Here is a 15007-nt window from a genome sequence, read left to right as displayed (position 1 = left end):
TCTCAACGCAACCTGGGCCATCATACAGAGCATGTCAAGGTGACATGTTAATGTCTCTTCTTGTAGCGTGCACCAGCACCAGTGACTTTCTGACCCCGGTCACTGAGCTCCCTGCAGCTCCTGGGGGGGAAATGGAGAAGACTGAGAGCTTTAACACCTGCTGCAGTGTAGTCCAGGTTACAACCACGCACATCATCCTTCAAGGTTTCACACAGCGAAGGGTAAAAGACTGCTTCTGGAGCAGGAAGTGCTGTGTATGCGGGAGCAGATTTTCTAGATTGTCGCCGCCTAAAGATGCCGGTTCGCTTAAGGAGGGTGGCGGTGCGCTTTGTTGGCAGTTCATTTAGCTCTCCCACGGCGTCTCTGTGTTGATTTGTGAGCCTCCGTGCGGAAATAAGTTTGTTTTATTGTTCTCACGAAGCTGTGCAGACATCCGAGACATGACAAAAATGTAACGAGACGAGTCAAAGGTCACAACTGACGGGATACCACTCGATGTTTTCGAGAAGCCGAACAGGCAGATTTTTCGGTGTTGTCTGAGAAATACGGTAGAAAACTTCCTGTAAATGCACACATGATCATTTCAGTACACATGTGGCATAAAAAAAAAAAAAAAATTGCAAGTGCAGCAGGGTTGGCCGAGGGTTATCTGGTTTCAGCTTGCACGTTTCCTGTAAGCGTTGAGGGACTGTCGATCCTAAAAGCAGCAGACCCAGCAGGGCTGGCATGATCCTGACAAATATGCCTGGTTTCTCCCTTTTATTTGGTTTCATGCAAATTCACAGCCTGCTGGAGCTCCTGCGAAGGTTGACACCTTGTTGTGGCCTGCTGGGACATCAAACGGCTCCATTCTCCATTCTGGAAAAGATTACTTTTAGTAATAATGCGCAGAGGTGAAACTGAGTTAAGCAGTTAATCTCCTGGGAAAACCTTTTCCCAATGTTATTGATGTAGTTTGCAGGTATGTGTTCATATGCTTATATGTTTGTCTGCTCATTCACCAGTGTGTCAAGTCAATAAAGCCAAAAATAATGAGAAACAAAGACACGAGAGCGTCCTCTGTGTTTTGCCTGTAATTTGAATGCTTTTTGATTAAATATTGTTGTATTCTGTGTGTTTATCGCAGAGAACAGGTAACCCCCAGGATGCCCCTCTTCACTAACAGTGACATTTGGGAAAAAAAACTCCCTACCATCCTCCATGCTTTTTGCGGCGTAAAGCTGAACTGGGCTCCTCCTCCAACCTTTTTGTCTCCTGTTCCAACCAACTTAGACCTTTTTCATTTTTGCGCTGTCTGTAGACATGGGTGAGTTTAGGTGAGTAGCTACTTTCTTACAGCAATCTCTCGACATAGGAAGTTTAGCACACATCTGCTCAAGTGAATGGGATACTCATTTGTCTTTCCTGTTCTGAAGATTAGTAACTAAAATATTAATAATAACAATAAAATCCTGAACTAAAACATATAGAAAAGGTTTTAAATCTAATTAATAGGAACTGTTAATGGTGGGATTATTGTAGCGCCGCTGATTTGATTAAAAACATTGTTAATGTATTAGGAAAGGGGTTTTCATGTGTACTCTAATTAGTGGCATTTTTTTAAAATAATAACACTGAGATTATTCTGCTGCCTTAAAAATGGGTAAATTTGTAATCCTGTTAGTTTACAAATAGGTGTGGAGGAGTGTGTTGGTTTAAGCTATTTGAATTTAAATTCAATTCAAAGTCACAGCACTTTGCTCAACATGTTCTACAAAAAAGTTCTAATGTAATAAGCTTGTTTCATAAAGGATAAAACCCCAACTATATCTCGTTTTTGTCATTATTATTTTATACATTTTTATTATTATGTGTTGGTTATTAGTTGCTTCTTCTCATTTCTCTGGTAACAGCTCCCCTCTAGTGGTGAACTCATGTACCTACACACTCATGCCTCCTATTCAGCTCATGAAATTTGAAACCCTGCTCAAATTTTCCCACCAGGATGTGAAAGTGGGATATTGTGGAAAAGAAAGAAAAAACACAATTTATTGATGTTGATAGATTTGTTTTTACAAGTAAATGCCAATTTTTTCTGGTAAATAACTAGGGACTGAGAAAGATTACATAGTTTTTGGTGAGCTCTCACACATACACACACTCATTTTTTATTAAACATAGCATAACTTTAATAACTGTTTTTAGCCACGATTCTTTTCAGCTATCATCACAATCAATAGTTTAAGCTCGAGCCATGGAGGGCTTCTTTCATAGAAGTGTCTTGTTCAGACTGCCACCATGCCATGTTCTTTCTACATTCAGCCGATGGATTGAACAGTATGCTGTGAGATTTCCCATTACTTGGAATATCGTTTTCTAGCCTAACCGAGCTTTAATTTAATCGACAAAGTCATCCATAACCTGCAGGGATTTTTGCAGTTGGGTGTCAAATTAAAAGGTCACTGACTACAGATGTATTCAACACTAACAATATGTATCCTTTTCCGTCCACATCGCGATTATGTAGTGCTTTGTTGCACCCTGTGACATAAAATCCCAATAAAATGCTTGAATGTCTGTGTTGTAATGTGACTTAATGTGCAAAGGTTCAAGGAGTGTTGCACTACACTGGTGAATGTGAGATCATCATTAAATAAAGTGTAGGGGCTTGGCTCGCTGACAGGGACATTGGAAATTTATCAAACGATGCAGTATTTCACGTTTCTCTGAGAAACTGCAGCAGGATTTACTTCAGCAGCTCTGGGCAGCAGATAATGCAGAAAGAGAAGAACTGCTGCTGCAAAGTGATCATGGTGCGTCTCAGTACCAGGTGATCCAGGGTAGAAATGTTCAACATATTTTTGCCATTTATTTGTCTTTATATAGTCACTTATTAAGGAAAAAAGTATAATATCCATTTAGGCTTTTACATTGTAAAATTTCATTCAGTCTAGACAATAATTCAGGGGTTTATAATTTGCTTTTTTAATGGTTTGATCTATAACTTCATGGGCTCCTCTTTGTAGCTCATATTCAAAATGAATAAAAAACCCTTTCAAAATAAGACATCAAAGCTCAAGTGAAGATAAAATTGTAGAAAGAAAGGACATTTTTAGAAATACATTGCTGACTGGTTAAATCAAAGTCTGGCTTAGATACTGATCTATCTATCTATCTATCTATCTATCTATCTATCTATCTATCTATCTATCTATCTATCTATCTATCTATCTATCTATCTATCTATCTATCTATCTATCTATCTATCTATCTATCTATCTATCTATCTATCTATCTATCTATCTATCTATCTATCTATCTATCTATCTATCTATCTATCTATCTATCTATCTATCTATCTATCTATCTATCATAATAAATCAATAATAAAAGACCAAAACACATCCAAGGTAAAACTGGGTGAACTTGGTTGACTCGCACTGCTATCTTTAAAATCATATAACAGATTTTAAACATTATTTAAAAACTTTTTACAACTGTATTCTTGCTGCTGTCTCATACAGAATGAATGCATGTTAGAGCTACTCTGATGGAATTAGGCTTACCTACTGAAATACTTCATCCTCATAATGTATATTATTGCACCTCTCCATGTACTTAATTTTAAAGTGTTTTAAGTAACAAATCTTAAGGTGAAATCTTGAGAGCAGCGGAGATTGTTGATGATTATAAAAGCTAACTAAAAACATCTTTATGTGTTTTTTAATGATGTTCTCTAAACAACCATTTCTTAATATTTTGTTAGTTTTCCATTTTTTTTAGTTAGATTACTAATTAATTATTAACGTTTTGTTCTGATTTGTTTGGTTACGTTGTACTGTCCATTATTTTAGACTGCCTCACAGCTATGTTTATATTTTATGATTATGTCTATTCAACTATTTATGATGAATGCTTTGGATTTCTTCTCGGGGTCTGGGAGACTGTCTCCTCTGGGTGGTGCAGTCTAGTATTCCTCCACTAGATGGTGTCAGCGAGCATGGTGGCTGGGTGAAGCCTAATCAGATTCACACACTTCACCTGTCTCCGGCTGAACCAGACTCCCAGCCTCCACTCATTCCTCCCTGGCGGTCACCATCAATTAAGCTAAATTGACCTCCAAACAATAGTCCGAGATCCATCAACACCTTCATTAATCCAACCTGTCCTCTCCTGTGTGCAGTTGAAGACCCGTTCTACGTTCCCGGTTCCGGATTCTAGATTAATTACTCAAGCAATCAAATAAACTTCTTAAACTTTTTCCCTGTCTCCTGAGTGTGTTCTGCATGTGGGTCAAATCAGTAAAAACAATGCCAATTTCCAGTGTTTTCTTGTCATGTCTTGTATTTCATCGCTACATTATTAGCAAATTCCTCTTTTTTTAAAAAAAATTGTGTGATTCATTTAAAATATATGCTTTTAAAATATTTTGATAATTTCAAGTTAGATTTATTGCTGGTCATTCACACATGTATTAGAGCTGGGCTATGATAGACCTCTGATAAATATGTCAGCTAAAATGTTCAATAATTAAATTGAAATCTGATCCAGAACCACATGTTTTTTTTTTTTTTGTTTGTTTTTTTCTGGGGGAAATAGGCAGAGTAAAGGATTTAGACTCTCAACCTCTCAGGGCCAAACTAAGCAAGGTTGGTAGTAGGGCAGACATATTTTAAAGGTTACATTTAAACAGGGTTAGGGTTACAGTTTAAATTCTGGCTTTCCCCTCCCTGGTCCTTGTTTGAAATAAGTAAACAAAACATTACTCAATGATTATCGATATTGACTGAAATGAAAGGCTTATATTGTGATACCATTTTTTTTTTTTTTTTTTTTACAAAAGTTGGATTATTTTGCTTCCTGGTTGTTTTGAGTCGTTGAAGTAAAGCACATTTAAATGCCTTTTTTAAAAATGTGTAAATCCTCTCCATGGTGCTCCACATTTTTGTCCTTGTGTGATTTTTTTGGATCCATGTCTCCACGAATATTTCCAAGAGTTTCAAAAATGTGTTCTTGCAGCCTAAATGACTACATTATCAGCCGAGCGTCTAAAGAAAATAAATGTTCTTATTCGGAGTATTTTCCCCTGCAACCAAATCTCATTAGTCACGCATTGATTGCTGTCTTTGTCCAAGCTCAGCAGCTCTCCTGTGCGCAGCTGCAGCCGTGTCAGCCAGTGACAGGGCTTCTCTCTCTGCTGCTGCTGCTGCTGCTGCTGCTGCGGGCTGATGTTGCGCGCACAGCGGCCAAGCCCGACCACCAGCCTTGTCCCCAGCCTCCAGGAGCAACATGGCACACGCCGTGCGTTGGTCTGCGGCGCTCCTCGTCCTGCTCTGCCTCACAGGAGCAGCTGAACCCAAACGGAACGTGAAGTGTCCTTCGGGATGCACCTGCGCCAAGGAGACTCTCATCTGCGTCGGGGCGTCCCAGATCCCCCGGACCATACCGGCCGAGATCAACACTCTGTGAGTAAAAGAAGCGAGGAGAAAGGTTCAAGTGAGGAATGAAAGAGGCCCAAAAGCTCCTAGGAGAGATAAAGCTTAATGGAATTGGAGCGGGCTTAGCTCTGGTTGCGCTTTTGTTTTTTGTTTTTTTAGTGATCAGATGTCCTTTCTGTGCTCCCCGACAGGAGCGTCGTTAACGGATCGGTTGCGGAAATCACAGACGGGATGTTTTCTCTCATGCCCTCGCTCCAGCTGCTGTAAGTGCCACGACGCACGGAGCACTGGCCGTGCTTACGCTCGATTTACTGACTTTCCACAGTTTAGCTGTCCTGCCCATGAACGGACGACGCACAAACATTGTAATCGTTCAGAAAAAAAAATAAAATAAAAACGGGAGGTTTCAGGTTTATTCGTGCATCTCTTGCAGGCTTCTCAATGCCAATTCTTTGACCGCCATCAAAGATGACGCCTTCTCTGGCCTTTCTCACCTTGAGTATTTGTGAGTACAATTTGCACTGCATGCTTTTGTGTTTCCCCATCTTTCATTAACTTTTCCAGCTTTATCCAATATAAGCTAGCCCCACTCATAGCCTATACTTACAGTGCCTTGCAAAATCTAACCCTTTTTTAAGAATTGACACGTTAAAATCCACACATTAATTAATTTTGTTGGAATTTGGTGTGACAGGCTAAGGAAAAGCAGTCCAAAAATGGTGAAAAGAAATGGCAACAAAGATCGAAAAGGTGCAATCAGCCCCCTTTGCTTTCCCAGTGAATAAAAGTCCAGTGCCTTCAAAAGTCACCACATTAATAAGCAGTCAACCTACGTGTGATTTAATCTCAGCATGAGTACGGTTGTTCTGCTCGTTAAAGAACGTTTGTGAAGAAGCAGCAGGGTCGGGTTACAAAACGATCCCCCAAGCTTTGAAAGCGTCCCAGAGCGCCGGACAGTGCGTCATCTGGAAATGGAGAGTGTTGAGCAACGTCAAACCGATAAAGAGTCGGTCGTCCGCCCACAGTAAAATCAAGCTATGGACAAAGAGAGCGTTTATCAGGGAGAGCAGTGGCACTGGAGGAGCTACAGAGATCCAGAGTTCAGGTGTGAAAACATGTTGACAGGAAACGTTTCAGTCGTGCACTCAGTAGGTCTGGGATGTAGAAAGGTGACAAGAAGAAAGGGATACATGAAAGATAAAGGCTATTCTGGAAGAAGACTTGTTCAAGGTTTCTGGAATCTACAGAAAGACCCAAAAGCTCCTGTTGACAGGTTCTCTCCATCTATTCTGAGTTATGGGCCCACAGTTTTATCTCTAGATGTGCAAAGCTGGTAGTGACGTACCCCAAAAGATCTTGCAGCTGTAATTACATGTAAAGGTTGTTGTATGAAGACCCAGAATTTCAATAAATGTATATTATTTTCCTCCCACTTCTCAATTATGCACTACTTAGTGTCGAGCTCACAAGGCAAATTGCACATATTGAAGTTTGTTGTTATGTGACAAAAATGGTTCAAGAGCTATGCACTGTGTGCTTTTATTGTCAAACCATATCCTTGATATTTTCATTTAATCTCTTCTGTTTTTTTGTTTTTGTTTTTTCTGTGCATGACTGAAACACAGATTCATCGAAAGGAACAAGATTGAAACAATCTCCAAAAACGCCTTCAGAGGTCTACGAACCCTCACCCATCTGTAAGTCGTCTGCACCCGTCTCCGCTAATCACAGAAGACCGATTTGGTCATTAAATAGATGTTTCACAGCGTTAACATTTCACACTAGCAGGCAAAAATAGCCGGCACCTCAATCTTAAAACGAAGTGAAAAGTGAAAAAAAGTATTAAAAAAAGCAAAGAGACAAAAAAAAAAAGAATGCTTTTACTGTGCCTCTGTGTGTCTGCTTCAGCTCCCTGGCAAACAACAAGATACGATTTCTGCCAAGAGATCTCTTCTTCGACTTGGATTCGTTGCTGGAGCTGTGAGTAAGCAGTTGTGGTGTCAGCAGTGTGTGTGTTTGTGTGCGTTTGTATAAGAGGCAGAGGGAGAGAAAGCAGCCATCCACATTTTCCGTAATGCGCTTCAAGCTGAAGCTGACCATGCTGTTCGGCTTTGGGTCCCTCAAGACTACAGTAGCACATTCAGAAAGTCTTACATTTTTCTTTTCTCAAACTTTTACAGTAGTGTTTTTTTAGCTGGGCTAATTTCTGAAGGTCTTTGAAAGTTTTTTTCTTTATTTAGTTTTATTTATTCCCTAACAACTATTCTCTGAAAACTGAGTGATAAAAGATGGATCTCTCAAGTCCACCGTAAGCTCAATGCTATTTTTATATGTGTTTTATTGCTATCATGTGGCATCATAACTTTCCAGAACAGTTCATCTGCATTAGGTAGTTAAGTGTTTTGTCTTTGTCCTAATGCGTCTTCATTTGTACGTCTCCCTCATGTCATGGTCAGATATGAGATACAAAGCAGAAACAAATTAGATTTTAAAATTAAACAGCCAAAACTCAAAGAAATCCTGCAAAATTGATACTTGATATCGGGCCAAAAAGTCCCAGAGAGCAAAGCATAGAAACAGCACCGATGGTTTAAAACATATTCACGTCTATCCCAAGAACATGTTTAGCTTCTATGATGTTTTTAGCGTAGAGGCCACACCTACCATAAACCTTCCCCGTTCTCCATTTCCCATCAGAGATCTGCGAGGCAACTCCTTCCAGTGCACCTGTGAGAACAAATGGCTGATGACGTGGCTGAAAAACACCAACGCCACCGTATCGGATGTCTTCTGCGCAGGCCCCAGTGACATGAAGGGCAAGCGGCTCAGAGACCTCCCTATTCCGCCGGGCGAATGCATCTCTACGGGTAAAGTAGGCACTGTGCAAAAAGGATGGCAGCAAAAGGAAAAACCGCCGGGTTAAGAGCAGAGAAATCAATATAAAAAATAAGGGGGGGAAAAAAAAAATCAATGAAGTGGTTTAATAATTCAACGGGAAATGATGGTATTTGGGTGAGCACATAAAAAGACGAAAGTCAAGGTCAGCGGGTGTGCACAAGCCTCTCTGACCGGCCGTCACACACACACACACACACACACACACACACACACACACACACACACACACACACACACACACACACACACACACACACACACACACACTATAATAAAGAAATAACCTAGCAGTCTGCAGCTCACTTTAAACTGCTAAAGTTAGATTCAGAACATGGATGTGTTAACAAAAAATATATTTTTTTAGATGCATATGAAACATTTGAACAGTTCTTTAAATATTTAGTTTAGTTTATTTAAGGCAATGTTTGTATTATCTCTTATTACTTGAAAATAAACCGATTTTGCTTAAACAACCAAATGTAGCCGTGAATTACGGGTTAAACAACAGATGACAAAAATATGTATTTTTATACCATTCCAGGATTTCCTTTAATCTCTTAAATCTCACCCATCACATAGTAGTAGATGAGTGATAACTTTACCAGCCATGTTTTACAGGTAGTAAGGGTCCTTTTCTGGAATGTTATATTTGTTTTATGCCAAACATGTTCTCTGTTCTGGTGTCCTAATAAGTCAGCCATAGCTTGATCTATTCAGAAATCCTGCTCTTAGTCTTCCTACTCTCTGGCAAACCTTAGTCTTTGGTTTATTTAATTTTTTCTGAGTTCAAAGCTTTCCTCTTTGCACACCTCAGATGAAGGTTGAACCCATGCAGTCTCTTCTGGATTGCATGCACGTTCATCCCAACAGTAGCAAGAGCTGTGTGTAGGCCCTGTTATGATACATCAGCGTTTTCTGGAGGCTTGTTCTAGCATATAGAGCGACGCATTCACGGCGAGAGCTGGCTTGTACGACCAGACATGAGGTGTAAACACGGGAAACCGCCTTTCAAAACCCCGAGAAACAATGTTACGGTCACGTGCAGCAGATGTGATATGCCTGTGTGTAATTTCAGCCGCTGGAAGTGGGATTAAATGTGCTGGTGTCTATTTCACGCCTCGTCAGTAATTGCGTTTCTTAAATCTTATTTTACAGAGGATAGTTTCTTCACCACTTCTTGCCCATCGACCGCTGGAGATAGGCTGCAGCCACTTTAACCATGTGGTTCGTCAGTCCACGCCTTAGTTCTGCCGCTTTTTAAATCCAATTTTAGTCATGCATTCCTCTCAGGCATGTTATGCAAACATTTTAGGCATACACATATTTGAATATTTAAGCAACCAGAGAAGGTGGTGTACCAGTTATTTAGTTATTTTAAACTATGTATAGGTTTCATCCAAGAAGAGATTTTTTTTTAATACAGGCAGAGTGATGTGCCAATAAGAACGCAACAATTTGCTAAAAGAGGTTTTGTAAATGGTGATTGGTGTATGTGATGGACCGAGTTAAAAGCATGAGGAGTCACGGCAACTATTCCAAAAAGGTGGGCTGTTATCTTTAACCCGAAAATTACAACAACAAAAAAATGGTTCTGTGATCGTAAAAGAGGTCGAAACAAACCAATTAGACCATTAGGACACAATAGGGGCAGCAAAACACAATACAACTACACACAAGAGACAACATATTACAACTAAGTTTGTTAAAAGAATAATCTACAAGAAAGAATATCAAGAATACTAAACTTGACATACAAGTCATTAACTTATTACAAAAACTACTTAAACATAACAGAATATAAATTCCCCCTTTCCAGCAGGAGAGGGTGGTGCAGTCCAATTAACCCTTTTTCAGGTGCTCTGAGGCCTGGCTGCCATCTTTGTCAGGGCAAACTACCAGGAATTATGGAGGGTGAGACTTTGAGGTGTGGCCATGGTTTTGGCCATCACAGTGTACTAATATGTAACACTCTTATAAGGTTTTCAGAGTCGGTGCTAAAATAAAATATACTGTATAGGGGAAATTAAAAGGGAAAATAAAGGAAGCTATGCCTGAATTTAGTTTTGTCAGGTTAAGACAAAATATTTTATACGCTATGTATTATGAGTTAAAAGATGTTATTAGATAATAACAATTGACTAATTGATTGTGCAGTTGAGCAAGTTTTTTTTTTTACTAGGAATAAGCAGCGAGCTGGGGACAACCCAGGATGACTTTTCTCTGCCAATGGCACAATGACCGTTTATATGGGAAAATATAATTTACCCTTGACATAGCCATTTATGTCAAAGCAAGAAAAGTCCCTTGATGAAGTCTCATTTCCTCTGGAGGATTATGCACGAGCTTTAGTTTAGTTTCATGCACGTTGACTGGAAGGAGGCCAGTAGGGAGAGACGGAAGGTTTCTCATTGGGAAAAAGCAGTTGGGGGCGGGGCTTAGAATCAAAACTAAACTGTTCTCCTTGCTCGTGGTTCAAATTTGTGCAGGATAGTTCTGTTAAAATATGCCTCCTCAGTCTTTTTGTAGCATTGGTATCAGCGTATTAGATACACACAATTATAACCAAAGAAAACACATCACTGACTCATACTGCTAAATTAGATAATTGTAGCTCCCCAATGATGAAGGTTGTCACTACTGAAAATTATGTTTAAACAGTTTTTTTTTTTATTTGTTATTTGTTCTTTTCTTTCACAGACTTTGTGCGACATCAGTCTATTCCTATTCAGTCCATGTCCGCGGACATTTTTTCCTTTAAAGAGGACATCTTTGTGGCCTTGGCCGCCCCGAACTCCAACAGCTGTGTGATCATGGAGTGGGATCACATCGAAATGAACTTCAGAAAATTTGACAACATTTCAGGTCTGACAACTGTTTTGGGGTAACCTAACTAAATGTGGAGAAGTCCGACTACCTTTTAACCAAACAACATTTTACATTTTTTACCTACAGGAAAGTCTGTCGTTGGATGTAAGTCCTTCCTGATTGAAAACCACGTCCTAATTATTGTCACCCAGCTCTTCGGAGGCTCCCACATTTACAAGTTCGACGAGCAGCAAAACAAGTTCGCCAAGTTCCAAACCATCGAGGTCCTCAACGTCTCAAAGCCGAACGACATGGAGGTCTTTCAGATGGACGGGGACTGGTATTTTCTCATCGTGGACAGTTCCAAGGCAGGCGTGTCCACGCTCTACAAGTGGACTGACCAACCAGACCGCAACGAGACCGGCTTCTACTCCTACCAGTTCCTTCACGAATGGTTTCGCGATACCGACGCTGAGATCGTCCAGGTGGACGGGAAGTTCTACCTGGTTTTGGCAAGCCGCTCCCAGTCCCCTGTCATCTACCTGTGGAACAAAAGCACCCTTAAGTTCATCCATCACAGCGACGTCTCCAATGTCGACGACGCAGTGGCGGTGAAAGCGTTTCGACTGGACGGGGAGCTCTACTTGGCCCTGGCTTGTTACATCGGCGACTCCAAAGTGGTCAGGTGGGCCAATAAGCAGTTTACTGAAGTGCAGGCACTTCCCTCTCGGGGAGCGATGATCCTCCAGCCTTTTACCTTCGCGGACAGACACTACTTAGCTCTCGGCAGCGATTACTCTTTCACGCAGATCTACCTGTGGGACGCGGAGGCCAAGACCTTTCACAAGTTCAAGGACATTTACGTGCAGTCGCCCCGCTCGTTTACGGTGGTGACCACAGAACGCAGGAGTTTCATCTTCTCCTCCAGCCTGAAGGGAAAATCCATGGTCTTTGAGCACGTGTTTGTAGATCTGAGTTTGTAAAAGACCAGAGTGTTTTAAATCGACGTTTGTGTGAAGACTTACAAAAGAATCTTACGTGCTGTATAACCTTACTTATGCAATCAGATGTATGCGTTTGTTTCGCCATGAAGGCTGTCAGAATGTTTCTGCAAATCAGACGAACCGTAAGCCAACTTAGACTAATGAACTACCGGAACCTTAAAAAAAAAAAGCAACAGCAATCTTTGAAATGAAGCTGCATGAGGATAGTGTAATGGCAAAAAACTGATCCTTATTCTGTGTTGGCTTTTTACAAAATAATCTTTGCAAGCAGACAAAACCTGAAACAGAGAGTGTCCATTCTGTCAACAGAGTAGTGAGAAAACTATGCATTCTGAATTTTATCGATAGAAAGCCCGTTCCATGTATCGCCTCTTTGTGGGACATCTGTAATCTTGATACAGAATCTATAGTTTCAAACAGTGAATTAAAGACAACAACAACAAAAAATTAGTATGAGTTTAGGGTACTTTTAAAAAAAAAAAAAACTTTCAAATACGTAGGCTCACTCCTAGGTAATTTGAAACAGATGGTTACGTTTTGATTTCTAAAGATGTATTTCAACATATTTTTTTTTTCTAAAGCGGAATGATTATACAACAAACAACTTCAAGGATTAAAAAAAAAAAGGTATCAGTGGTGGTAACTGGAAGCCCGAGTCCAAACTTAGATCTGATAGAGAAGCTGTTGAGCCGGCTGAAGGTTAGGGCGATGGGAAGGACACTTTTCAACCTCAAAGACTTTGAGCTCATCACCAAATATAAATCATCAAAATACCAGTGGAAACATGCAGACCGACACAACAATTAAAAGAAGGACTTTTCCAATGATTATTGAGAAAGGAACAAATAATTTTTTAGAAAGTACATGTATATGTTATTTGATACAGCTTTAACAAGTTTTTATTGTCTCTCAACCAAAGCCAGCCTCACTTTCTATCAGAAACAAGGTTATTTGTTGAATGAAAAATAATTTCAAATCTAAATCTACGGGGGTATTAAAAGTTAAGAGCTTAACTGCATAACCATACCTAAACTAATAGTTTTAAGTGTAACTTTGTCTAAAGAAGCCTTATTGCCTTAGAGAACTGTGGAGAAACCACACAATTTTTACTCCCACCAGTAAGCTTATGATACAATTCTCACTGGATATTATCAGATTGATTGGTTTTCTGCCATGCGACTCTTATGTGTAATTCATAAAGGGTTGAGAATTGTGATAGTAGCCTGCTCGATCCATTCCAAAACCAGTTTTCTCATGTGTTTGGGATCAGTATCTTATTAGAACGCTCACTTGTGTCCAAGTTTCAAAAATCTGCATTTTGATTTATGGGGGAGCTAAAGACATTTTTTTGTTATTGTTTTATTGTGTCATGTTCAAAGCTAATAGTTTTCTTTCTGGGACATTACCCCCTCAGTCCACATTGACGTAAAATTCAATTCACTGTCGACATTGAGCCAACATATTCCATTTTATGACATTTTTAAGGCTCAGTGGCTCCTCTCTTTTCCAAACATAATAGCCAGTTCATTTTCATTCAACTCAGTTTGGCTCAGATGGTTGAAACTTGGACACAACTTGGCATTACCAACTTATGACAGCATTGCCAATTCTGTGAAGAAATATCCAGCCAGAATGACTCTAGGACCTCCCTCATGGTTTTAAAACTGTTTTATCTGAAACTTATTATGGGACATTTGTCCAAACATTTGGGGGTGTACGTATTTATATTGTGAATATAATGTGTGTAATTTTCAACGTAACCCATAATGAAAAGCAATATTTGTGTTTAGAAATCATTCAAGTAGCTTATTGTATAAACAATTTGACCAAATGCGACAAAGCCCACAAATATCGGGACATCTGTGCTGATTAGAGGTAATAATTCATCCGGTAATAGGTCAGAAGCTATGTAAGTTCAGGCAGCAGCATCAGCATCACTTCAGTGTTTCTACCAGCTGCATTGATATGACTGAATATGAGTTTGTTTCATCATTAATAATAAACTGTATGCAGTACATGACTGGAATGAGCTTAAGTGTATAGTAACCATAACAAGCTTTTGCAACTCAGTGCGTGATCAACTGCAAGAAATATAGACCATTTATTGTTATCTATGCAAAGTATATAAATAATGAGAAGTTGTGTGCTGAGGAACTTTTCATTATGCCTCTATCGTGTGACCAATTTCTTTGCTGAATGCAGATTTTCTTGTCTATACTTTTCACCTGTTTCACAGATATGACTCATGTGATGACTCAAAACTGACAGACAGGTGAAAGCTAGAAAATGTTAACCCTTATAAGCAATACATTTTTGTATTATTCTCAAGACTCTTTGTCTTGATAACAACAAAAAAACTATATGATCCTTCCCACAGCTCTCTGTGGTTATGTTTATATATGTTTTCCTTTCTACTAACCGTGTAGCAGACATTAGGAACTGCACTTTAACACTCCTACTGCGTTAATGTAGAAATGAATTTTGAAAATGCATTAAAGACTGTTTGACCAAGTTGGAAGGAAATGTGTTTTATTGTGTCTCTTGTAGAAATGAGCACAGGTTTTAAATGAAAGATAAGAAATACATTTATTATCTTACAATGAGGAAATTTGGGCATGACAGTAGCAAAAACACACAGACAGGGTTACACACTAGATCAATAATAAAAGGTAAGCAAAGTGAAATTATGAGAAGGGCGAAAAATAAAAATAAGAAAAGGAAAGTATGGCACAATTATTGATAACACAGCATATTCGGATACAAATGCAACATTCAAGTTAAACACGAAATACAGCAGTCAATTTACACGATGTAAGAAAAATATGCAATACGCATAACTCTACAAGCAAGACCCCAGAGTGGCTAAAGGTGTGCAAATGCACG

The 15007-nt window shown here is 39.5% G+C and overlaps 1 protein-coding gene across 1 annotated transcript; it reads left to right on the top strand.

Moving 5' to 3' along the window:
• Window positions 1-4850: 4850 nt before the first annotated feature.
• On the top strand, window positions 4851-14642 carry LOC105915650 (leucine-rich repeat LGI family member 2). Its single transcript, XM_012849834.3, has 8 exons — window positions 4851-5444; window positions 5609-5680; window positions 5851-5922; window positions 7043-7114; window positions 7326-7397; window positions 8115-8284; window positions 11013-11177; window positions 11268-14642. Exons 1-8 carry the CDS (start codon window positions 5269-5271, stop codon window positions 12101-12103), a joined length of 1635 nt encoding a protein of 544 aa, XP_012705288.2. The 5' UTR covers window positions 4851-5268; the 3' UTR covers window positions 12104-14642.
• The last annotated feature ends 365 nt before the right edge of the window (window positions 14643-15007 follow it).

This window comes from Fundulus heteroclitus, chromosome 5 (assembly GCF_011125445.2).
Source record: "Fundulus heteroclitus isolate FHET01 chromosome 5, MU-UCD_Fhet_4.1, whole genome shotgun sequence".
In the NCBI taxonomy this organism is placed as follows: domain Eukaryota; kingdom Metazoa; phylum Chordata; class Actinopteri; order Cyprinodontiformes; family Fundulidae; genus Fundulus; species Fundulus heteroclitus.
This window is presented reverse-complemented; position numbering and strand designations above follow the sequence as displayed.